Raw genomic sequence first — 26,736 nt, forward strand, 5'->3', positions numbered from 1 at the left:
CACACAATTGACCAAGTGTCGTCGTGGTTTGGCCGGGGGAGGCCATCATTGTAAATAAGAATTTGTTCTTAACTGGCTTGCCTAGTTATATTTTTTATTTTTACAATTCCTTTTTGATATTGATATTGTTGCACAAACATGCTGATTTAGGCCTACACAATCATTGTATCAGGCTGCATAGCTAGCTATGTTTAGTCTGACTCAGTGCATTTATTAGCTTGCTAGCTAGTTAGCCAGCTTGCTAGCTACACTTGTGGATTTATATTAAGAAGCAAAGTGGAAACCGCATTGTAGTCATCAACATTGTTGCATGTGGTGCATTGACCACGCAGACTGAAAGCAAGCGTCTCGTGGTCGAGCAACAACAAATGCGCTCCTTGAGTGCCAGGGGGCGGGGCTTAGTTTGTTTGGAAATCGGCGTGGAGAGAGATGACTCAAGTAGTGGAGTAAGCTATAAAAATAGACGTTACACAGCGTATCACATTAAACAAACCAAACATTCGAATATCGTTATAGAAGGTAAAGCAAAAACCCAAACCTGTCCGTGCATCAATACCGTTATATAGTAAAATACAGTATACTACCTAGTCCTTATTGGATGTTCACTATTTTTGGCTTTGGAATTATCATTTAAAAAGCTCTAAGATAATTGTCATTATTTCATAATACATTTCATGTAAAACAAAAAATGTAACTTCAATCGAAAACCATGTATTGTTTTTATAACTGAAACCGAACCGCCCTAGAAAAGCACTAATTGCTCAGCACTACTGCATATTGCACCTTTAACAATGAAAAGGCTTTGTATAAAATAAAAAAATCGGTGACATTGCTATATAGCCTACAAGGATAGACCCATTTACATTTGACATTTTAATAAAATAACAGTTTTATGACCATTTTTATGAGTGCGTCCCATTTAAAAAAATGAAAGACGTACTGCTAACTTAGCTGGCTACTGTAGCTAGCTAGCTTCTTTACATCAATCTGATGTGGTCAAGACAAGGCACTACCAGATGGTATGATACATAACCTATGGCAGCAACAACTTGTTCTAACTAGCGCTAGTCGGTTTGGCTACTTCATCTTCTTCTGTCTGCATCCATTCAACACACATACCTGCTCCTCTCCCGCCGCTCCCCCACCCTTCTGCTGAAACAAGCAGCGCACCGGATCTCTCCCGAGTCGCGCAAGCAAGTCCCCATTTTAAGTTTCCAAAAAAAGTTATAATACATCTTTGAAACGCATGTATTTCGTCTATCTGGATATCTGGGGGGGGGGCGTGGATTCAAATAGTGAAATAATTTCAAATTGCCATCCCTAGTTTCTTTCTATGCATCTCTCTTTACCCTCCTTCATTCCATCCTTGACTGTTGTGGTAACCTCCTCTGTCTGTGTGTGTCCTTGGTCTCCAGCTGGACCTGAAGGATGTGGAGAGGAAGATAGCCCAGCAAGCTGCCAAGCTGCAGGGAGTGGACCTGAGCCGCACCATTCAGCAGGTCAACCAGGAGAAACAGGAGACCCAGCACCGCCTGGACACAAGTACGACCTGCCTGGGGCTAATGTTACACTGGGGCCTCCTCAGCAAGACCTGTTGAGCAACTGTAAAATGCCAGACTGGAAGTTGGATTTGCTTATAGTTAATCAACTTTAGCTGTTAGTGAAGGGAATTGTTGTTCCTTCATGTACATATTACATCTATGATGACATTCCATAGCCTATAGATCAATTCAGTGTAGGTGAAGCGGACATCAGTCGGTCATGGTCACGTGATGAAGTAGCCCCTCGTGCAATCTTCAAAACCAGTGTTTGCCCTCGGCCCAAGAGGGAATTTCTTCTTGGTCTAAGACTTCGGCAATGGTGGAACAAGTACGAAATTGTCATACTTGAGTAAACGTAAAGATACCTTTTAATAGAAAATGACTCAAGTGAAAGGCGCCCAGTAAAATAGTATTTGAGTTATAAAAAAGTATTTGGTTTTAAATATATGTCAAAAGTAAATATAATTGCTAAAATATACTTAAGTTTCAAAAGTAAAAGTATAAATCATTTCAAATTTCTTATATTAAGCAAACCAGACTCCACCATTTTCTTAATTTTTTTAATTTACCGATAGCCAAGGGCACACTCCAACACTCAGACACAATTTTCAAATTAAGCATGTGTGTTTAGTGAGTCCACCAGATTAGAGGCAGTAGGGATGACCAGGGATGTTCTCTTGAAGTGTGTGAAATGAACCATTTTCCTGTCCTGCTAAGCATAAAAAATGTAAGGAGTGCTTTTGGGTGTCAGGGAAATGTATGGATTAAAAAGTACATGATTTTCTTTAGGAATGTAGTGAAGTAAAAGTATAAGTTGTAAAAAAATATATATAAATAGTAAAGTACAGATACCCCCAAAAAACTACTTAAGCAGTACTTTCAAGTATTTTTACTTAAGTATTTTACACCACTGAACTTTGGTTGTTCCCGCAGGAGACCAGGGTTCATATCCCGCGTGTTACATTGGCGCCCAATGTGGGGTGGTCTGTCGTGGGGAAGAAGTTCAAATGGGGGTGAATGTAGCTGTCGTGAGTCGCCTGTTAACTTCAAAGCCTCTTGGTCTAAGACGTTGGCTGCTCACGTGGGAGACCCGGGTTCATATCCTGTGTGTTACATATTATGATATACCTATCTATTCCACCCTTATACTGTATTACTATGAATTCCAATGTTATTTGATTCATTGCAGCGTCCAGCAAGATGGAGCTGAAGCGTAAACTGATCCAGGACCAGCAGGAGCAGATCCAGAGCCTGAAGAGCAGCGTGAACGAGACCCGGGCGGAGAAACTGCAGATCTCCAGTAACATGCAGAAGCAGCAGCAGCTGGAGGAGCAGTGTGTGGAGTTCACCACTGAGATTCAGGCTCTGCACAGAGAGATCAAGGTAAAACTCCACTCAGTTTCCTCAGACAGGTCACTGCTCTATCTGGAATCCTACTAAAACCTCAGTGTTGGTAGAACTGTTTAGCAGCAGGTGGTTTGACGGTTATAACATGTTTTCTTCTGTATTGGCTGTGATGTTTTGTAGTCTTGGTAATAAGAGAAGGTCATGGTGTATAGCTTTATCAGTGTATCAAGGCTGTCTCCTCCCTGTGTTGTGTTCAGGAAGCTAAGGAGCAGGTGTCCCCTCTGGCCACCACCTTGGAGAAGCTGCAGCAGGAGAGGCTGGATTTGATGGAGCGCAGGAAGCAGAGGCAGGAGGAGGGACAGGAGAAGGTACCACCACCTCTTCCTCTTTTGTATTATTTAACAGTCCAACATTTCTTGCTAATACTTTCAAAGTGCTAATGGAGGACTGCATATTAAGTCTGAAAACAGTGTTCCTCCAGTCACTAGAGGACTTCATGTCTATCGCCTACTAACCTCGTACCCAGGCTATTGCGCATATAAGCCTGGTACATCAACGATTCAAAGTTGGCCATAGTGAGTGTGACCATAGTGAACAAAGTATGTAATTTAATTTGAGTGAAATCGCACAGCTGCGAGGCATGCCGCTGTACTTGTGGTGTGCTCGCGTATGGGGAGGGTTAGGGGGGAGGTGTTGTGGGAGACGATTGGTTGGTAGATTAAACCAATGCCTATGTGGCAGGAATTTTTCCCGGTATTTCTCTATTGGCTAACAAAGGCCAAGTTTGACGTGTTGGTCCACCAGACTCTTCGCACACTTGTGCGGAAGTGTCTGGGAACAGGTTTAATTGCATACCATGTCTCAATCATGCCAAGATTGTTATTATTTATTTCAAAATAGCACTTCTAACCACCTGTTAATTCCCTCCATCCCAGATAAATAGCATCAAAGACAAAGTTAAAAGCATGGCTGCCTTTGAAAGAGAGATTACCAGATACACAGAAGAGGGCAAGGATGATTACAAAGAGGTAAACATTGGTTCTGTTCTGTTCCTCATCCTGTCATAAGCATTGTCGCAATCTCTTTTGACACATTTGTCATGTGTTGTTTCTATTGAAGCAAAAGGAGGGGGAGCTCCAAGAGACCAACACTCAGGTCCATGAGGCAGAGAAGCAACGGGAGAAGATTAACAAAGACAGTGGAAACATCAGGCAGGACATAGACACTCAGAAGGTGAGCTCAGATGGCATATCTCTTTTCCCTAATTATGTCCGTCTCTCCTTTTGCTCCCCCATTCAGTAAGTTACCAGTGTGCTTTTATGAAGGAACAAAGAAAAGTGGTAATGTTGCGTGAAATCTGTGAACTTGAGATCTGGGTGACCGTGTGATATCATTGAAGGTCCAAGAGCGTTGGCTGCAGGACAACCTGACGTTGAGGAAGCGCATCGAGGAGCTAAAGGACGTGACCAAGAAACGAGAGGCTGTGGCGAAGGATATGGGGAACATGCAGGTCCTGCAGCTACGCAAGTAAGAACGCCTCCTTGACCATGCTCACCTGGGAGTGGTCCCAAAACGCAACATGTTTAAACCCACGTATGCTTCTGATGCTAATCAGTGCCTCCCAGGTTCCATAAGACAATCAATTACATATTATATTATACCTGCCTGAATTTTGAACTAATAGATGCTGGAATTTGGAATATGTCTTAAAAGATTCCATGTTGGTGGTGTCGGTTCATATGACCTACTCCTTCTGGGTGGAGATGCAATCCTTGTAGGACTCCTGTTACAAAGTGACCCATCTGAAATACCTCCAGAATATACCCTAGGCCAACACATAAGGCTGTAAGTGTGCCTTCTTCCCTGGTTACTAGTGAGCATAGGGAGTCAGAGGTGGTGGTGTCAGCTCATACAACCTTTTAACACAGTATCTCTTTGGGGACACCAGTCCCTTTTTAGAGGTCGACCGATGAATCGGAATGGCCAATTTAATTAAGGCCGATTTCAAGTTTTCATAACAATCGGTGATCGGACACCGATTATGTGTCGGACACCGATTATGGCCGATTACATTGCACTCCACGAGGAGACTGCGTGTCAGGCTGACTACCTGTTATGCGAGTGCAGCAAGGAGCCACAGTAAGTTGCTAGCTAGCATTAAACGTATCTTATGAAAAACAATCAATCTTAACATAATCACTAGTTAACTACACATGGTTGATGATATTACTGGTTTATCTAGCTTGTCCTGCGTTGCATATAGTCGATGCGGTTCCTGTTAATTTATCATCGAATCACAGCCTACTTCGCTGAACGAGTGATGATTTAACAAGCGCATTCACGAAAAAAGCACTGTCGTTGCACCAATGTGTACCTAACCATAAACATCAATGCCTTACGTAAAATCAATACAAAAGTGTATATTTTTAAACCTGCATATTTAGTTAATGTTGCCTACTAACATGAATTTCTTTTAACTAGGGAAATTGTGTCACTTCTCTTGTGTTCTGTGCAAGCAGAGTCAGGGTATATGCAGCAGTTTGGGCTGGGTGGCTCGAACTTCTGAGCATGGAACTTAAACTTGCTTTTTTACATGGCAAATATTGCACTTTTACTTTCTTGTCCAACACTTTGTTTTTGCATTATTTAATCCAAATTGAACATGTTTCATTATTTATTTGAGACTAAATTGGTTTTATTGATGTATTACATTAAGTTCAAATTTGTCATTATCACAAATATATAAAAAATTGGCCTATTAATCGGTATCGGCTTTTTTGGTCCTCCAATAATCGGTATCGTATCGGCGTTGAAAAATCATCATCGGTCGACCTCCAGTCCCTTTTATCACTGTAACATGAAATGTGTGAGTAGTATCTCTCTCTGAGTCCTCTGTCCCTCTCCCCTGGTTCTCAGTGAGCGCAGGGAGTCTGAGCAGCGCGTGGACGACCTGAAGAAGAACCGCAGCGTAGCACTGGGTCGACAGAAGGGCTTCGAGGAGGAGATCATCCGCTTCCGCAAGGAGCTCCGCGAGGACCAGTACGGCAAGGCTGACGAACGCTTCCGGGACAGGATGATCGTCATGAGGACCACAGAGCTGGCCAACAAGGACCTTGACATCTACTACAAGGCCCTGGACCAGTGAGTTGTTGACGGGGAGGAGGGTGGTTCGGTGGTGGTGATAGGTCCATTTCCATTAAGACTCATGGTTGTAGTCGCAGTCATGTGTGTTTGACTTACAGGGTGTGTAACCATACCAGTTCCTCAACAAGACAAAGGATTAGCCATTTAGTCTGATCATATACACTACCAGTTAAAAGTTTGGACACACCTACTACATTGTAGAATAATAGTGAAGACCTCAAAACTATGAAATAACATATATGGAATCACGTTGTAACCAAAAAAGTGTTAAACAAATGAAAATATAGTTTAGATTCTTCAAAGTAGCCACCCTTTGTCTTGATAACAGCTTTGCACACTCTTGGCATTCTCTCAACCAACTTCACCTGGAATGCTTTTCCAACAATCTTGAAGTTTCCACATGAGCACTTGTTGGCGGCTTTTCCTTCACTCTGCGGTCCAACTCATCCCAAACCTTCGCAATTGGGTTGAGGTAGGGTACTTGTGGATGCCAGGTCATCTGATTCAGCACTCCATCACTCTCCTTAGTCAAATAGCCCTTACACAGCCTGGAGATGTGTTGGGTTATTGTCCTGTTGAAAAACAAATTATAGATCCACTAAGCGCAAACCAGATGGGATGGCGTATCGCTGCAGAATGCTGTGGTAGCCATGCAGGTTAAGTGTGTCTTGAATTCTAAATAAATCACAGACCGTGTCACAATCAAGCACACCCACACATCACACCACCTCCTCCATGCTTCACAGTGGGAACTACACATGCGGAGATCCGTTCACCTACTCTGCATCTCACAAAGGACAGATTTCCATCGGTCTAATGTCCATTGCTTGTGTTTCTTGGCCCAAGGAAGTCTCTTCTTATTATTGGTGTCCTTTAGTAGTGGTTTCTTTGCAACAATTCGACCATTCACTTTCCTCTGAACAGTTGATGTTGAGATGTCTGTTACTTGAACTTTGACTATTTATTTGGGCTGCAATCTGATGTGCAGTTAACTCTACATATTGGCTGCAGCAGAGGTAACTCAGGGTCTTTCTTTCCTGTGGCGGTCCTCATAAGAGCCAGTTTTATCATAGCGCTTGATAGTTTGAGACTTTCAAAGTTCTTGAAATTTTTCAGATTGACTGAGCTTAATGTCTTGAAGTAATGATGGACTATCGTTTCTCTTTGCTTATTTGAGCTGTTCTTGCAATAATATGGACTTGGTCAGTTTACAAATAGGGCTATCTTCTGTATACCACCCCTACCTTGTCACAACACAACTGATTGGCTCAAACGCATTAACTTCTTATGGCTGCAATCCCGTTAACGGGATGATATGACAACAGCCAATGAAAGTGCAGGGCGCCAAATTCAAAAACCAGAAATCTCATAAATAAAATTCCTCAGACATACATGTGTCTTATACCATTTTAAAGGTAATCTTGTTGTTAATCCCACCAAAGTGTCCGGTTTTAAATATGCTTTTCAGCGAAAGCACTACAAACGATTGTTTGGTCACACCAAACCACAATAAGCACAGCCATTTTTCCAGCGAAAGATAGCAGTCACAAAAAGCACAAATGGAGATACAATGAATCACTAACCTTTGATCTTCATCAGATGACACTCATAGGACTTCATGTTACACAATACATGTATGTTTTGTTTGATAAAGTTCATATTTATATTTAAAAAATCTGAGTTTACATTGGCGCGTTACATTCACCAGTTCCAAAAACATCCAGTGATTTTGCATAGCCACATCGTTTCAACAGAAATACTCATCATAAATGTAGATGATAATACAAGTTATACTCATGGAATTATAGATATACCTCTACTTAATGCAACCGCTGTGTCAGATTTCAAAAAAACTTTACGGAAAAAGCAAACCATGCAATAATCTGAGACGGAACCCAGAACAATAGTCAAATTAGCCGCCATGTTGGAGTCAACAGAAACCAGAAATTACATGATAAATATTACCTTTGATGATCTTCATCAGAATGCACTCCTAGGAATCCTAGGTCCACAATAAATGCTTGATTTGTTCGATAATGTCCGTTATTTATGTCCAATTAGCTACTTTGGTTAGCGCATTTGAAAAACAATTCCAAAGTCACGAAGCTCGTTCACTAAAACCTGACGAAATGTCCAAAAGTTCCGTAACAGTCAGTAGAAACATGTCAAACGATGTATTGAATCAATCTTTAGAATGTTGTTAACATACATCTTGAATAACGTTCCAACCGGAGAATTACATTGACTTCAGATGAGCGATGGAACGGAGCTCCCTCATGTGAACGCGTGTGGTCAAAGAATGGTCACCTCATGGCAGTGGTGACAAATTCTCCTCTCATTCGGCTCCCCTTCAGAGTAGAGTCATCAAAGTTCTACAGACTGTTGACATCTAGTGGAAGCCGTAGGAAGTGAATACTCATTCATATCTCGCTGTGATTTCAATGGGATCTTGGTTGAAACTCGACCAGCCTCAGAATTTCCACTTCCTGTTTGGATTTTTTCTCAGGTTTTTGCCTGCCATATGAGTTCTGTTATACTCACAGACATAATTCAAACAGTTTTAGAAACTTCAGAGTGTTTTCTATCCAATAATAATATGCATATATTAGTAACTGGGACTGAGGAGCAGGCCGTTTACTCTGGGCACCTTTCATCCAAGCTACTCAATACTGCCCCTGCAGCCATAAGAAGTTAAGAAGGAAAGAAATTCCACAAATTAACAAGGCACACCTGTTAATTGAAATGCATTCCAGGTGACTACCTCATGAAGCTGGTTTAGAGAATGCCAAGAGTGTGCAAAACTGTAGAAAAGGCAAAGGGTTGCTACTTTGAAGAATCACAAATATAATTTCATTTGTTTAACACTTCTTTTTTGGTTACTACATGATTCGATATGTGTACAATGTAGAAAATAGTTTTAAAAAAAAATATATATATATATATATATAGAAAAATCCTGGAATGAGTAGGTGTGTCCAACACTTGGTGACCACTCTTAAAATCCGATAAAGGAAAAGAAAGGGGAACTGCTGTGCATAATGCTCCTGTTATCAATAGTTTAGGTGTCGATACCAGGATGTGTGACACTAATCAGGACTCACTAGTCATGCTTATGTGGGCGAATTATCCTACCACAAAATGTACAGAATATTTTTTGATGTGAAGTGAGTCATTACATGAAACTGTTTCTCTGCCCTTCGCTTCAAGATAATACTTGAGTTTACAAGTTTTCACTCTTGGATTGTGCAACTGCAACAATACATAGCAACGGGTAATTAGCCTAGAGGAAAGTCTTTGTCCTCAGGCCTGGAGAAGCCAAAGTAATTCCGCTACCCAATGGTGGTAAAGCAGCCTTTACTGGTTCTAACAGCAGACCTATAAGCTTGCTGCCAGCTCTTAGCAAGCTGTTTGAAAAACTTGTTTCACCAAATACAATGATATTTCTCTGTAAACAAATTAACAACATATTTTCAGCATGCTTATAGAGGGCACTCAACACTGACACAAGTGACTGATGATTGGTTGAAAGAAATTGATAATAAGATTGTGGGAGCTGTACTGTTAGATTTCAGTGCGGCCTTTGATGTTATTGACCATAACCTGTTGTTGAAAAAACTATGTGCTATGGCTGTTCAACCTCTGCCATATTGTGGATTCAGAGCTATCTATCTAATAGAACTCAAAGGGTTTTCTTTAATGGAAGCGTCTCTACATGTTTGACATTAAAGTGTGGTGTACTGCAGGGCAGCGCTCTAGGCCCTATACTCTTTTCTATTTTTACAAATGACCTGCCACTGGCATTAAACAAAGCATGTGTGTCCATGTATGCTGATGATTCAACCAAATACGCATCAGCTGCCACAGCTAATGAAGTCACTGAAACCCTTAAAGAGTTCCTGTCTGTTTTGGAATGGGTGGCCAGTAATAAACTGGTCCTGAACATCTCTAAAACTAAGAGCATTGTATTTGGTATAAATCATTCCTTAAGTGCTAGACCTCAGATGAATCTGGTAATGAATGGTGTGGCTGTTGAACAAGTTGAGACTAAATTAATTGGCGTTACCTTAGATTGACAGTTTACAATGTCAAATCATATAGATTCAATGGTTGCAAAGATGGGGAGAGGTCTAGCCGTAATAAAGAGATTCTCTGCTTTTTTTTACACCACGCTCCAAAAAGCAAGTTCTGCAGGCTCTAGTTTTGTATAATCTTGATTATTGTCCAGTGCTGCAAGGAAAGACCTAGTTAAGCTGCAGCTGGCCCAGAACAGAGCGGCACGTTTTGCTCTTAATTGTAATCAAAGGGCTGATATAAATACTATGCATGCCGGTCTCTCTTGGCGAGACCGGCATGCGAGAGACCAACTGCATCACTTATTTTTTTATAAGAAACGTGAATGTGTTTAGAATCCAATTGTTTGCATAGTCAACTTACACACAGCTCTGACACACACTTATCCCACCAGACTTGTCACCAGGGGTCTTTTCATAGTCCCCAAATCCAGAACAAATTCAAGGAAACGTACAGTATTATTTAGAGCCCTTATTGCATGGAACTTCCATCTCATTGCTCAAATAAACAGCTAACCTGGTTTCAGAAAACAGATGAAGCAACGCCTCTCCCCTGTTTGACCTAGATAGTTCGTATATGCATTGATATGTAGGCTGTGTGCCTTTAAAAAAAATGTATGTAGTTTTGTACTTGAGCTGTTCTTGTCTAATGATGTTCTGTATTATGTCATTCTGTGTTGTGTTTTGTGTGGACCCCAGGAAGAGTAGCTGCTGCTTTTGCAACAGCTAATTGGGATCTTAATAAAATACCAAATACATATCTGCACAATGACAGTAATACGGTGCATTTGGAAAGTATTCAGACCCCTTGACTTTATCCACATTTTGTTACGTTACAGCCGTCTTCTAAAATGGATTAAATTGTTTTTTCCTCCCTAATCAATCTACACACAATACCTCAGACTGACATAGCAAAAATCGTTTTTTAGGAATTGTTGCACATTTATATAAAAAGAAAAAAGGATGTCACATTTACACAAGTGTTCAGACCCTTTACTCAGTACTTTGTTGACGCACCATTTGGAAGCGATTACAGCCTCAAGTTTTTTGGGGGTATGACGCTACAAGCTTGGCAAATCTGTATTTGGGGAGTTTCTCCCATTCTTCTCTGCGGATCCGCTCAAGCTCTGTCAGGTTGGATGGGGAGTCACTGCACAGCTATTTTCAGGTCTCTGGAGATGTTCGATCGGGTTCAAGTCCAACCTCTGGCTGGGCCACTCAAGAACATTCAGAGACTCGAAGCCACTACTGTGTTGTCTTGGCTGTGTGCTTATTGGTGGTGAATCTTCGCCCCAGTCTGAGGTGCTGAGTGCTCTGGAGCAGGTTTTCATCAAGGATCTCTCTGTACTTTGCTTCGTTCATCTTTCCCTCGATCCTGACTAGTCTCCCAGTCCCTGCCGCTGAAAAACATCCCCACAGCATGATGCTGCCACCACCATGCTTCACCATATGGATGGTGCCAGGTTTCCTCTAGACATGACTCTTTGCATTCAGGCCAAAGAGTTCAATCTTGGTTTTATCAGACCAGAGAATCTTGTATTTCATTGTCTGATAGTCTTTTAGGTGCCTTTTGGAGAACTCCAAGCGGGCTGTCATGTGCTTTTTACTGAGTGGCTTCTTCCTGGCCACTCTACCATAAAGGCCTGATTGGTAGAGTGCTGCAGAGATGGTTGTCCTTTTGGAAGGTTTTCCCATCTCTGCAGAGGAACTTTGGAGCTCTGTCACAGTGACCATCGGGTTCTTGGTTACCTTGTTCAATCATTTCAAGGATGGTCAGTGGAAACAGGATGCACCTGAGCTCAATTTCGAGTCTCATAACAAAGGGTCTGAATACTTCTGGAAATAAGGTATTTCTGTTCTTTTTTTTGTAAATGTGCAAAAAAATTGAAAACTGTTTTTGCTTTGTCATTATGGGGTATTGTGTGTGTGGATGGGGGGGGGTGTATTTAATACATTTTCGAATAAAGGTTGTAACGTAACAAAATTTGTAAAAGGGGATGGCAACTGAAAACTTTCCCGAATACACAGTACAAGTACCTTGCATATATTAACATTCTATTGCCGTATCGATGGTAGACAGAATGAGTCTTGAGAGGAAGTGACAACTCAACTCTCTCACTGAGATATCATCTTTGTTGGCTTAGTGCCATCAACAGGCAGGCCAGCAGTGCAGCGGTGGTAGGGATGATCAGCTCTCTGGTTCTTATCATGTATCCCATGCAGAGCATACAGTAGAACCCATGCAATCAGTGTGAGTCAACCCTGTGAGTTTGCATTTAGTTGGAAGTGAATGAATGCCATTGTCTTTTGTCCATGATACCATTTAAAAATATATACACACTACCGTTCAAAGGTTTGGGGTCACTTAGACATTTCATTGTTTTTGAAAGAAATCCAATTTTTGTCCATAAAAATAACATCAAATTGAGCAGAAATACAGTGTAGACATTGTTAATGTTGTAAATGACTATTGTAGCTTGAAACGGCTGATTGTTAATTTTATGGAATATCTACAGAGGCCCATTATCAGCAACTATCACTCCTGTGTTCCAATGGCACGTTGTGTTAGCTAATCCAAGTTTATCATTTTAAAATGCTACTTGATCATTAGAAAACCCTTTTGCAATTATGTTAGCACAGCTGAAAACTGTTGTCCTGATTTAAAGAAGCAATAAAACTGGCCTTTAGACTAGTTGAGTATCTGGAGCATCAGCAATTAAGGATTTTCCATGCGAGAAATTTCAAAGAAACTGAAGATCTCGTACAACGTTGTGCACTACTCCCTTCACAGAACAGCGCAAACTGGCTCTAACCAGAATGGAAAGAGGAGTGGGAGACCCCGGTGCACAACTGAGCAAGAGTACAAGTCTAGTTTGAGAAACCGATGCCTCAACTGGCAGCTTCATTAAATAGTACCCGCAAAACACCAGTCTCAACGTCAACAGTGAAGAGGCGACTCCGGGAAGCTGGCCTAGGCAGAGTTCCTCTGTCCAGTGTCTGTGTTCTTTTGCCCATCTTTTCTTTTTATTGGCCAGTCTGAGATATGGCTTTTTATTTGTAACTCTGCCTAGAAGGCCAGTATCCCAGAGGCGCCTCTTCACTGTTGACGTTGAGACTGGAGAAGTCATTGACTAACCTTAGTGGGCCATTTTCTTGTTTGGCCAATTGAACATGAAAAGTAATAGATTGATATGAAGGAGCTCTTGTCCCATTATGTTACCTAAACCAAACCCAATGATCTCATGGTGATGGTAATCACAACTTTCTAAGAAACTCATAACTTACAGATATGGTCACATCCTGTAGATTTAATTTAGTAAGCAGAATAATAGTGTCTTTCTGGCCATACCAAATGTCGAAGGGAATTCAAGAGAAACAATAAAGCCTGGTAATCTTTTTTTTATTTGCACCCACCTAGAACTGGGTGATACGGACAATAATCCATATCTTTATAAATTGACTGAATTGTCACAAACTATAAATAGAACGATACGTTTAAAATTTATATTCACAACAGTTACTATTTTATAATGGCTTTAAATCTACTACCACTTTGACATTTGTAGCTTTAAATGTCCTGTTGGCAGTCACCCATATTGGCAGACTTATTTCATTTCAAACTTCAAATTGTTCTAGTATAGGCTACTCATCGTAAATAACTGTCAGTGAAATGTCCTCTAAGTGGTCGGTGTCTATGATTTACGGTTCATTTGCCCAGCTCTACACCCACCCAGTCTTAAAATCTTTATCCCTCTCTTAATCTTTATTTGAAGTTTTTCTATCACTTACTGGTAGGCCTATGTCTAATCCTGTTGAAAGGCATCAATGCCAATGGCATTTTATCCAGAGTTTTGCCCATTTTCAGTTGTACCCACTGTCTTCTTCTACAGAACCATAATGAAGTTTCACAGTATGAAGATGGAGGAGATCAACAAAATCATCCGGGACCTCTGGCGCAGCACATACCGAGGACAAGGTCTCTGAGCGAGTGTGATTTTAGTTTAAGTGCTCAACTGAAATCATGTGCCTGCGTGGAATATATATTTCATAATGTTATAACTTCAATAAAAGTATCAAATTTATCTCCAACCCCCATCCATCTTGTTTCACTTTAGCAGGATGTAGCAGTATGCTGTTTAACAGGACTGCCCAATAGCAATTGTAACTAACCTGATTGAGTTTGTTAACCAACTAGTTTTTATAATCAGGTGTGCTAGATTAGGAGTGAAAACCTAAAGAGCGGTAGCTCTCCGGGAACGGTTGGGCAGCCCTGCTGCATAATGACCACGCTTTGCGGCTGTCTAAATGTTCTTCCTCCCTTGCTCTTCTCCAGACATTGAGTATGTGGAGATCCGCTCTGATGTGGATGAGAATTCTTCAGGGGCGGGAGTGAAGAGGAGGACCTATAACTACCGTGTGGTGATGGTGAAGGGAGACACGGCGCTGGACATGAGGGGTCGCTGCAGTGCCGGCCAGAAGGTGCAGTGCTGGATGCTTTACCTGCTTCCTGTAGCTCATCAGATAAGAGGGCATTATCCCCTTATGGATATAGGAGTGGCAGTGTGTTGGTAAATTTGATGACGTGTCAGTGTGCATGTATGTTTAGGTCCTGGCCTCCCTCATCATCCGTCTGGCTCTGGCTGAGACCTTCTGTCTGAACTGTGGCATCCTGGCCCTGGACGAGCCCACAACCAACCTAGACCGGGAGAACATCGAGTCCCTCGCACACGCCCTCGTGGAGTGAGTCCATTTGTCCAATAGCCTGCTTCATCTGAATGGCAACATTTCCCTTGCTTGGAGCAAAGTTATGCACTCCAAGGAAAGGTCAACTACAGTGAGCTCAAAGTATTGGGACAGTGAGACGTTTTTTGATTTGGCTCTGTACTCCAGCACTTTGGATTTAAATTATATAATGAATGCGGTTACAGTACGGACCGTCAGCTTTCATTTGAGGATATTTTCATTCATATCGGGTGAACGGTTTAGAAATTACAGCAACTTTTTGTACATAGTTCCCCCCTCATTTTAGGGAATGAAGGTATTAGGACAAGTTCACTTCCATATTCCTAGCACACAATGTGACTCTACAAACTTGTTGGATGCATTTGCTGTTTATGTTTCAGATTATTTTGTACCCAATAGAAATTAATGGTAAAATAAAACATTGTTGTTTTGGGGTCACTTAAATAAAGTTTAATATTTTTTTTTTTTTTTTTAACTAGGCAAGTCAGTTAACTGGGTTAACTGCCTTGTTCGGGGACAGAACGACCGATTTTCACCTTGTCAGCTCGGGGATTCGATCTTGCAACCTTTCGGTTACTAGTCCAACGCTCTAACCACTAGGCTACCTGCCGCCCCAGGTAGCCTTATTGTGAATAAGAATAGAATATGTTCTAAACACTTCTACTTTTAATGTGGATGCTACCATGATTATGGATAGTCCAGAATGAGTCATGAATAATGATGAGTGAGAAAGTTAGATTCACAAATATCATATGCCTAGGACATGCTGACCTCTCACCATTACAATAAGGGGGAGGTTAGCATTTTTTGGGGGGGGGGTATGATATTTATGCCTCCAACTTTCTCACTCCTCATTATTCACTGTTCATTCAGGATTGTGTGTAATCATGGTAGCATCCACATGAATGTAGAAGCATTTAGAAACATATTCTCTTATTTACAATTAAAGTGACTCCAAAATGACACATTATTTACCATTAATTTCTATTGGGCACAAAATAGTCTCAAACACAACCAAAACAAGCAGAAACTGCATCCAAGCTTGATGTAGTCATTGCGCGCTATGAATATGGGACTTAACTTTTGCTTAACTTTTGACTACTTTAATACACATGTACGTGAATGTGGCCCAATACTTTTGGTCCCCTAAAATGGCAGGACTATGTACAAAAAGTGCTGTCATTTCTAAATGGTTTACCCGATAAGGATGAAAATACCCTCAAATTAAATCTGACAGTCTGCACTTTAACTTACATCATTATATAATTTCAAAACAAAATATTTGTCACTGTCCCAATACTTTTAGAGCTCACTGTATCTTCATGTAGAAACATTATGGGATTCTTTCAAAATGCCAGATTTCAGCTGTATAGTTCAGCATAGGACACGCACATGAATTCTAGTTGTCATCTAATTTTGCTGGGCCAAGTCCTTTGCAATCTGGAAACGTATCACCCCAGCAAAAAAAATTATCATCTCATCTACCGCTTTCCCAAACCTAACCCAGGGTTTCTAACTGAACTGTCTGATCCAAACCTAACCCAGGGTTTCTAACTGAACTGTCTGATCCAAACCTAACCCAGAGTTTCTGACTGAGCTCTCTGATCCAAACCTAACCCAGAGTTTCTGACTAAATTGTCTGTCCCAAACCTAACCCAGGGTTTCTAACTGAACTGTCTGATCCAAACCTAACCCAGAGTTTCTGACTGAGCTCTCTGATCCAAACCTAACCCAGAGTTTCTGACTAAATTGTCTGTCCCAAACCTAACCCAGGGTTTCTAACTGAACTGTCTGTCCCAAACCTAACCCAGAGTTTCTGACTGAGCTCTCTGATCCAAACCTAACCCAGAGTTTCTGACTAAATTGTCTGTCCCAAACCTAACCCAGGGTTTCTAACTGAACTGTCTGTCCCAAACCTAACCCAGAGTTTCTAACTGAACTCATCACCACTGTGCTCCTCCTTGGTGCTGTTGGGGGACTTCAACATACATGTTGACTCTGGCAATGACAGTTTTGCCACTGAATTCCTTGTTATGCTTGACTCCCTTGGCTTTACCCAGCTTATTGACTTTGCACACATAATCGTGGTCACACACTAGACCTGGTATAGCCCATCGGTATTACCATAGACAACCTGACTGGTTCAGACATTGGGCTCTCTGACCACAAAAGTAATATCTATTGATGTATCTAATATCTATTCCCTCCCCCTCTCTGCAGTTAGCGTACTGTCTTTTCATCATCTCAAATCCAGTCTAGTCTTTGGGGCTCTACCAGCCCTTATATCCAGCCCGCTGGAAGATGCAGTGTGTCTGTATAATGACTCTTGCTACACCTCTCAATGACTTGGCCCTCCTAAAGACCAGAGTAGTTTCATTCTAGCGCTCGGCCCCCTCGTACACTGAACTGCGCTCCATGAAAATGGCTGGGCTGCACCTTGAGCGGCAATCCAGGGTGTCTCTGCTAACTATCCATGCCCAAAATGTATGACCACAGCGGAGTACAAAAAACCCCAGATTCCAGCTGCATACTTCAATATAGGACACGCACATGAGTTCTAATATTTTTGGTTAGAAACCATCCAGTGTTCAGCTCATTTACCTGAACACAGGCGATCATAAAAATGTTCATCCACCCCAGTATAAATACATTTGAAGGCAAGTACATGTTAGTTCAGCAGATTCATTTTTAGGGTGGTTACGGCTGAGAGGATGAAGGATTTCTTTAGGCTGTTTTTGCTTGCCAGTGGCACCTTTTAGTCTTCTACCTGACGGCAGAATTTGGAAGGATTCGTGCAGTGGGTGTTGTCATTGAAGAAAAGTAAGTTAATAATATAGGAATACTATTGTACAAATATTTTGACACGACTTTTCTCTGCTCAGAATCATCAAGAGCCGCTCGCGCCAGCGCAACTTCCAGCTGCTCATCATCACCCACGACGAGGACTTTGTGGAGCTCCTGGGGCGCTCCAACTACGTGGAACACTTCTACCGTATCAGGAAGAACATGGACCAGTGCTCTGAGATCACCAAGTGCAGCGTCTCCTCCCTCACCTCCTACCTGCACTGAGTGTCACAGACACCATCCAAAGACTTGATTGATACTAGTCTGTCAAGGCCATGATTGTTATAATAGGCACATGGCACTACAAATGTTATTTTAAAAAAATTATAAAATGCCTTAGTTGACTCGAGAGGGAAAAAAACTGCACTACAGTACTGTATTCCAGTTGGCGTTGGGATCTGTGCCTAAAGAAGACCCTAGTAGTTTCTGTTCACTTCCTTTGATTTAGGAGGGGTTTCTGTTGTTTGACAGGATGAAGTTAATTGGTAGATAAGACCTTGAGGCCCCGTCGTTGATTACCACTTTTATCCGGTATTCGGCGAAACGCCTCTGGTCTTGGTGACGCTTGCTAATCAACCACATCTCAATCAAGATATTCATAATGTGTCTCAAACTGTATATTTGAGTCTGCATCAGCTGACACTGCAATAAAATGTGTGGGGGGGAAATATCCTGGGTCCTGTGTATAAATAATCTGTTCACTGAGTAGTCCTCACATTTGGCTTTAAATTGTTACCTGCTGGCACTTCAACTTCTCTGAAGTACAAGGACTTCTTTAGTACTACTTAGCTTTGGCAAATCAACCCAACCAAAGATGAAGACGGCGATCCTTCTCCTCTCTGTTGCGATGGTGCTATTTGACTCTGGAACTCTGCCTGCCAACGCTGCAGCGCACCGGCAGCATAGAAGTCACGATTCCAATTTAGAGACAATTATTAGCATGGCGGGACAATACACACACACTCTGTCAGAGGTAAGAACTGATCAAAAAGCTACAACTGAAACTTTGGGTTAGCTTGTTGACAATGGCAAAGAGTGCTTATATTCTATAGGATTCCTCTGCCTTACTGTTTTGTCATTTTAAAAGTGTGCAACAAACATCTCACAATTGTCTTACTTTTACTCTAGAAACTTCTGGAAACATTACTCCTAGATGTTAGACATTTGACTGAGACCACCACAAAATGCAAGGTGATGTGATTAAATGTTCTGTCCCCTTAGACATGTTGGTGTTAAGATCATATGTATAATTGAATAATATTTACAGTTGATGTAAAAATAATAATAATAATTACGATATGTTGATATGAATGGCGCTTGAATATGTGGAAACTTTAGTTAACGAAACAAATTGTTATTTTACAGGAGTTCTTCTGCGAAGCTGAGACAATCTTGGCCTCCGTGAAAAATGACACGTTTGGTGAGGAGGGAAAGATTGTCCGAAGTCTGAGGGTTTACAATAAACGTGTAAGTTACTAAAGTGTTCTATTAATAAAGCAGCTCATTGGCCTGCAGTGGTTTCTCCCTCTTAAGAAGACGTGACCAAATGAAGGCACATGCGCTGAGTGAGAGTGTCTTTGGTGTTGACGTCTGATGATGCTCTCTTATTACAGCAAAACTGCGCCGCTGTGAAGAGCCAATACAACCAGGCGGAGGGCAACCAGGTGCAGCTGAGGAGACTTCTCCACGACCTAAAAGAATGTGGCCAAAAAATCAACTCCAAACCATGAGATCTACACCAACTCAACACAATGCTAATCTGCTTATTTATTATTTGTTGACAGTTTTATTTAAGTAAGTTAAAGTGGCGTTAAATGACTTTACCAAGGGCAGTATTTTAATTCTATAATGTTAATCTTTCTCCTTTTTTTTTACCCGAGTTGCATATTGATGATCTAATGCACACCTGTTAACAATGCATAATTTTATATGACAATATTTGTACCGAAATAAAGGTTTTTCATGATTAAAGTTTAAAGTCTTGTTTTTAACTTACACATTTTCCAGGATTTCCATGAATTGTCAATGGACAGGTTAGACTGATCATTCATTTCCACTGAAATGGCAGAGCTGGTGTGAAACAGTAGCTGAAATCTATATGGGAGACCATTAACTGCTAAACTTACTAACATCTTACTCAACTGTATTCTCATGGCCCTTGAAATCGCTATTTGTGTTTGCTAGCCATGATTTGATGTGAGATGCTCTACATCTATCTGGTGGGACATACTGTAAATGCTGCGACTGAAGAGCTTTTGAAGTGAATGCACTTTGCCACTCCCTTCCTTCCCTGGACAATGATCACTGTGAATTAATGCAAAGTGAGCTCTGAAGGGAGGCCATACAGTAGAGGCAGCAGGAGCTCTACTACTGGCATGCAACCATTCATGTGTTATCTCATTACTACACTGAACAAAAATATAAATGCCACATGTAAAGTGTTGGTCCCATGTTTCATGAGCTGAAATAAAAGATCCCTGAAATGTTCCATACGCTCAAAAGTTTTTCTCGCAAATGTGAACAAATTTGTTTACTTCCCTGTTAGTGAGCATTTCTCCTTTGCCAAGATAGTCCATCCACCTGACAGGTGTGGCATATCAAGAAGCTGATTAAACCTAATCATTACACAGGTGCACCTTGTGCTGTGGACAATAAAATGCCACTCAAATGTGCTGTTTTGTCACACAACAAAATGCCACAGATGTCTCAAGTTTTGAGGGAGCATGCAATTGGCAGAAATGTCCACCAGAGTTGTTGCCAGGGAATTGAGTGTTAATTTCTCTACCGTAAGCTGCCTCCAATGTCATTTTAGAGAATTTGGCAGTGCATCCAACCGGCCTCCCAACCGCGGACCACGTGTGCGAACGGTTTGCTGATGTCAACGTTGTGAACAGTGTGCCCCATGGTGGCGGTGGGGTTATGGTATGGGCAGGCATAAGCTACAGACAACGAACACAATTGCACTTTATCAATGGCACTTTGAATGCACAGAGATACCGTGACAGATCCTGAGGCCCATTGTCGTGCCATTCATCCGCTGCCATCACCTCATGTTTCAGCATGATCTGTACACAATTCCTGGAAGCTGAAAATGTCCCAGTTCGTCCATGGCCTGACATTGAGTGTGTGTGGGATGCTCTGGATTGTCATGTACGACAGCATGTTCCAGTTTCCGCCAATATCCAGCAACTTCGCACGGCCATTGAAGAGGAGTGGGACAACATTCCACAGACCACAATCAACAGCCTGATCAACTATGCAAAGGATATGTGTCGTTCTGCATGAGGCAAATGGTGGTCACACTAGATACTAACTGGTTTTCTGCTCCGCTCCTACATTTTCTAAAAGGTATTTGTGACCAACAGATGCATATCTGTATTCCCAGTCATGTAAAATCCATAGATTGGGGCCTAATGAATTTAAATTGACTGATTTCCTCATATGAGCTGTAACTCAGTGAAATCTTTGAAATTATTATATGTTGTGTTTAATATTTTTGTTCAGTATAAATAAAACCAACAGCTCCCTCCTTCTGTTGTCACCGCCACTTTTTACAGTCCAACACTGCGGCCTGCTGGTGGTGCTTCTTCTCACTGACCTATGAACTCATTGAGGCAGAGAGAATATGACTATTCACGGAGATACTGAATTATTCAGCGTTGCTTAATTTTTCATGATTTATTAAAGGTAAACATGGGTGAGCTACATTTAGTTTGATATATTCTGGACTGTTGCGCATCCTTGCCTGCCATTATTTGTATATCTCAAGGAATCCTCTTTGGCTTAGCTGCGGAGGTCACACTTTATTTGGATAGTCTGGATAGTACATCTGTAAATGCTCTACAGATGGTCACACTATCAACAAACTGTCTGTTGACAAGCAACTGCTTGCTAGGGTTAGGTTTAGAATAAGGGTAAGCGTTAAGGTTATGGTTAGTAGATAGTTGAAATGTTACTGATAGTCTGTAGAGCAGTGTTCCCTAACTGCCGGCCCATGGGCCGAATTAACCCGCAGGTGATTTTATTTGGCCCCAAAAAAATTCTGAGCAAGAAAACAAAGCTTATTTTAAAATATATTTATTGTTGGACATAAAAGACTGTAAAAACACTAGAAAATCCACTCCAAGACATTTTAATTTTGGAAATCTTTTAAAGTATTCCCACATATAATAGAGAGAGATGTGATCTAATACAAATGTAAGCAAGGTTTAAAATTATGTTTTAGTCCAATGTTATCTGATTGGGCTTCTTGCGGTCAATTTGCAGTCTAGAAATTATTTGTAATTATGTTCCGGCCCCCTGACCATCCGCTCAAGAAAAAATTGGCCCGCAGCTGAATGTAGTTGATCCATGCTTTAGAACATCTACACATGGACTATCCAAATAAGGTGTTAACCGAATATGAAGGAACGTTTCCCTCTCCCTATCTATCTTTCTATAGTACAGTTAGGATCACAATCCCACAGGGAATCCCTAATAAAACAGTAATGAGCTGGTGCCCAGAGGCTATGGAATCTGCCCTTCAGTTCAATTTGATCACACAGGCTTCCCAGATCGAATCTGATCTGTGCAGGTAGAACCACATATAAAAGCCCCTCATAATTGAGCTCAGGAATACTAGCTATTTGTACGCCTCACCCTGATTCATTGGCAGGGTTTTTCATCTTGTGATTTGGGGAGTTTAGCCCCAGGGCAGCCTTCAGGCCTGGGGAGCAGGGGACCAATGACTGCATCTGCTGTAGGATAACCCGGGGCCCCTCTATGGACTTGCACTGTTTTCATGTCTCTTCAAAAGTCAGTCCATGGAGAGTGACAGCATGAACTCCTGACAATAATGTGCCTGCAGCCCACTCTAGTGCTTTGGTTTGGATGCTTTCGAAGGGCGCCTGTTGTCACAAGACCTTAATGTCAAACTCCACAGGTCACAAAGTGAACCCATCTGATGTGATCGACTTGGAAAAGTAGAGACGTAACAAGATGGCCGTGCTATTTTGAAAGCTTCTTTCCTTTCTCCCTCTCTCGGTTCACTTTTTTGGATAAGATTTCTACAGACTGTGAAGAGATGTGTTCATCTTGCTTCTGCTTTCGTGAGCTCTTTCAAGTGCTTTTCTGAGGAAATCACGCCAGTGTGAGTTATTTCTGAGTGGGTTAATCTCATTTCTCAGGGCACTTTTATAATGGAGCGCTGTTAAATTATGCATGCGGTGTATAATACTGTTATTGGGGGCGGTGAATTAAGCAGGTGGCATCCCAGGCTGTATGTCCTACCAGAAGCCCCCTCTCCTCTGACTGTTTAAATTGGGTGGCACAGTGAAAGAGGACATTCGAGCATTGTTTCATACGCTTGACTGTAAAACAAAAATACAAAATAGAGAAAGAAAATATACTTATGCTCTTGGCTTTGCACATATTTATGGTTTCATGTGAGCTATAAAAACAGATTTAAATGTGTATCTTCAGTACTGTGTTTTCCCTAGTAACAAATTGTATCCAAACGGTGACGGTAACTACAGATAGCGAACTGCACACATGCAGCAGCATACATTTGCATACAGTCAAATTGTACAATTTAGGTGTTCGGTCCAAGGGTAACCATAGATTTCAGTCTGGACTGTTGTGAGTCTCTGTTGTGCTGGTGCTGAAATGAAGAGCAGAGTATCCTTGTGGGAGGTCAGGGGACAAATTGCCTGATATAACCACTGCACCATGCATAATGTAGAGGCCGTTCAAGAGCCTATGGAGAGAGACGATTCTAGGCAGCTAGCTGTATTGTTTAGTATTAAGAGATAGGAAGAGGTTCCATGTAGCCCAGTTAATATTTCAGTGTGCTTAAAAAAAGACATATCATATGATGCAAAATGCATCATACTGTGACACTTTCTGTATTTTGAAAGTTCTATATCTTGAAAACTTGATTGCTGACATGCAAAACAGTGGACTAATGAAACAAACACCCAAATATAGATTGAACGGAAGTTTTATTTTTCCCAGTAGAACAAAGTTTGAAATACTTATGTAACAAGATTCCTCACATGTAGAGAGTCTAAAAGTGACAAAAACAATCCCCACCTGGGTGTCGTATGTACTCTATGCAACTGGTTAGTACTGTACAATATGTAGGAATGTACACGGATATGATGGTAGCCAAGGTTGGAAAGATTGTTTTTGATAATGTTGGTTACTTATACAGTGGCCATGGCAAGCATCCACGGTCATACATACACACCTTTGTCACCTTTGTTGAAACATCTCAATTAAATGCATTCACCAGAGAGAAAGGTTCATGAAAAACCCAGGCTCAGAGAAAAGGCAAGTAAAAGAAAATTGGGGGGTAGAGAGAGGGAGGACATGGAAGGAACAGAGGACGCACGAAGTTCACATTTGAAGGGCAGCCTCATGTTTCCTAGTAACAGAATCCCTCTGGATGACTCGATGACATGCTTGGGAAGAGCTGTGGGCTGAGGCCTGGAATGGCTTGGTATGTGATAATAATAGGAGAAGACTAATAAAATGCACAGAGGTAGCTGTTTGCCTCCACATTAGTCACATTCTCATTTGTTGCTTCTGGCACTTTATGAATAATTGAGATGGCGGTGTCTTGGTTCTGCCATCGCCCCTACCTGCCCCACTCGCTCTCCTCACAGGGACTGCCGAAGAGTTAACCAACCAGGATAGGCTAAGAGGGAGAGGAGGGGTGTGCAGTGCAAAACACCGTCCGGGAGTCAGTCTGCCGCAATTAAACAGTGCTCTCATCCCCATTCTGGCGAGCACTGTCTCTCTCCAGTCCATGAAAACATTCCAAGCAAACTTAACTCTCTCTCTCTCCCCGTCTCTCTTTCTCTCAAACACTCACTCACACCCACAAATGCAGACATAACAAGCCCACCACCCACCACATCAAAATGTAATATTTGATGATTAAATCGATGTGGTCCAAATATATATTTATAGGTCAACTTATGAAGTTCTAAAGTTATCTAAGTTAATTATGCAATACCTTACATTTTTCATAAAAAATATTGTTCCTTGACTGTGTAAAAATACTCTTAAGATTTCAGAGTCTTATTTATTTAAGTTATATTTCGCAGCAAATTTGCAATTGAACTGAAGTGAAAATGCACATAGGAATGTTTAATAAATAAATATACAGAGGTAATGCAGCTCAATTATTGCATGAGAAATTGCAATACCTTCCAACTGGGAATTAATAATAGAACGGGCCTCACTCGCCACATGCTCCCTGTCTTTGCTAACCTTCAGCTCAACTTACCTCATAGCAAGAGGTTTATGATATCAATAGGGGTATTACAGCGATCAATAATTTACACACGCTTCCTGGCCAAAAAAGATTTAACCTTCCTCTCCAAGTCATTTCTTTAACATTAATATGGTAAAACTCCCGACAGTGGAAGATCAAATATATTCTGAAATTCTCTAAAGTTTGTAAAAAAAATAAAACAGAAACACATGAAAACAATTAGAACAAAAACAATTAGATTGAACAATATAAGCACTTCACTTTTTGGTGAAGCTTATTTATCCTGATTTAAAACAGTCTACAGCCACATATCACATGTTCCCAAGACACAGAACAAGGGAGAAAATGTCCATTAGGTTATCGTCATGAGCAAGTAGACGATCTATTATGTTGCTTTGCCCCTCTTTCAAATGATTCTTTATTAAAATAAATTACGCATATTGCCTAAGCAATCAAATCTTAAGATCAAAGAGAATATTACAAATCCACTGATTTTATTTTCAAATGCAAAATATTGATCCTCTGGCTAAAATATCCAGAGAGCCTATTACACTTGGGAGAATTGCGCTTGGCCTGTAACTTCAGTTTATAGTGAATAACATACAGTATATTTAACAATACGTTATTTTTGTTTTTACTTCAAATTAATATATACATCGAATTTACACGAATTGAATCAAATAATGATTTTATTTAAAGTCTAGACCTGCTGTTCCACTTTTACAGAAAAAGTATCCAATACTAAATGACTCATACAACTGCACTTATTCATCAGGAAGAGAATAAAGACAAATATAATGAAGTGAGTTGGTATTATTACAAGTTCAAATAATAATAGTAGTTTCACATACTATTTCAAACTCCTATTGTATTGTTATTAGTATAATAATATATTTAACTTGAGTACAACAACTCAGAATATAAAGGGGCAAGGGGAACTACACACAGATAAAAACGGTGGAAAATGATCTTGATTTTCGTACTGGTTTAAAAGATCAATTGAAATCTTCAAATCCTTACCTGGCATTGTGAGAGTCCCCTCTATCCCTCGAGTCACGAGCTCCCATACACTCTCAGCCCTCCGCACAGCTCCAAGCTTCGTTTTATACCAATATATAATTAATATTGCATCATCATTACTTAATAATTTCAAACCCCACGATATAACCCAGTGACACAAGGGCATTAATGATTAACCAATCTAATTAGGACCAAGGTCCTGGTAACAGTGCGTCAATGAAAGGAAAACATAAATTATATGTGCATATAATTGTTGCATTGTGTTTGACTTTGGTTTATCATTCAGCAATGAAATGTGTACTTTTTTCAATCATATTTATGTGCTATATGATTCGTTTTTAATCGCAGCAGAGAATTGGGAAGTCATACATGAAACAAGTCATGTTCTCTGTGAAACTCATGGTTTTACAATGATTTTATCACCTGTATCTTGAGGCGGGATTTATTCAGACCAGGAACAAACCCTGAGTTAATACTCCCTTACTCCAACCCGAGAAACCAAATAGATAGTTAAATACAATACTATCATAACCTCACACAAATGGCAAAATTACTTTAAGATCAACCTAAATGTTTTAAAATTGGTAATAGCCTGTTGTAATAGTGGTAATAGCCTGTTGTAATAGTGGTAATAGCCTGTTGTAATAGTGGTAATAGCCTGTTGTAATAGTGGTAATAGCCTGCATATGTCTAATTCTCTACAATTGACTAAAACACAAAATAATCATGCAAAATTTTATCGAAATAATAAATTGCTGATTCAATGGAA

At 40.8% G+C, this 26,736-nt stretch overlaps 1 protein-coding gene across 2 annotated transcripts in view; it reads left to right on the forward strand.

Moving 5' to 3' along the window:
• rad50 (RAD50 homolog, double strand break repair protein) overlaps positions 1 to 18,359 on the forward strand; it is a 42,385-nt gene extending 24,026 nt beyond the window's left edge. For both annotated transcript variants that reach the window (XM_071414678.1, XM_071414687.1), the window contains exons 16-26: positions 1,416 to 1,542; positions 2,731 to 2,924; positions 3,146 to 3,256; positions 3,824 to 3,916; positions 4,008 to 4,121; positions 4,288 to 4,415; positions 5,805 to 6,029; positions 13,993 to 14,078; positions 14,436 to 14,581; positions 14,709 to 14,842; positions 17,728 to 18,359. In XM_071414678.1, the coding sequence (XP_071270779.1) occupies positions 1,416 to 1,542; positions 2,731 to 2,924; positions 3,146 to 3,256; positions 3,824 to 3,916; positions 4,008 to 4,121; positions 4,288 to 4,415; positions 5,805 to 6,029; positions 13,993 to 14,078; positions 14,436 to 14,581; positions 14,709 to 14,842; positions 17,728 to 17,914 (1,545 nt within the window). In that variant the 3' untranslated portion in view covers positions 17,915 to 18,359. The remainder of the gene's footprint in view (positions 1 to 1,415; positions 1,543 to 2,730; positions 2,925 to 3,145; positions 3,257 to 3,823; positions 3,917 to 4,007; positions 4,122 to 4,287; positions 4,416 to 5,804; positions 6,030 to 13,992; positions 14,079 to 14,435; positions 14,582 to 14,708; positions 14,843 to 17,727) is intronic.
• The last annotated feature ends 8,377 nt before the right edge of the window (positions 18,360 to 26,736 follow it).

Source organism: Salvelinus alpinus, chromosome 1 (assembly GCF_045679555.1).
Source record: "Salvelinus alpinus chromosome 1, SLU_Salpinus.1, whole genome shotgun sequence".
NCBI classification, from domain to species: Eukaryota; Metazoa; Chordata; class Actinopteri; order Salmoniformes; family Salmonidae; genus Salvelinus; species Salvelinus alpinus.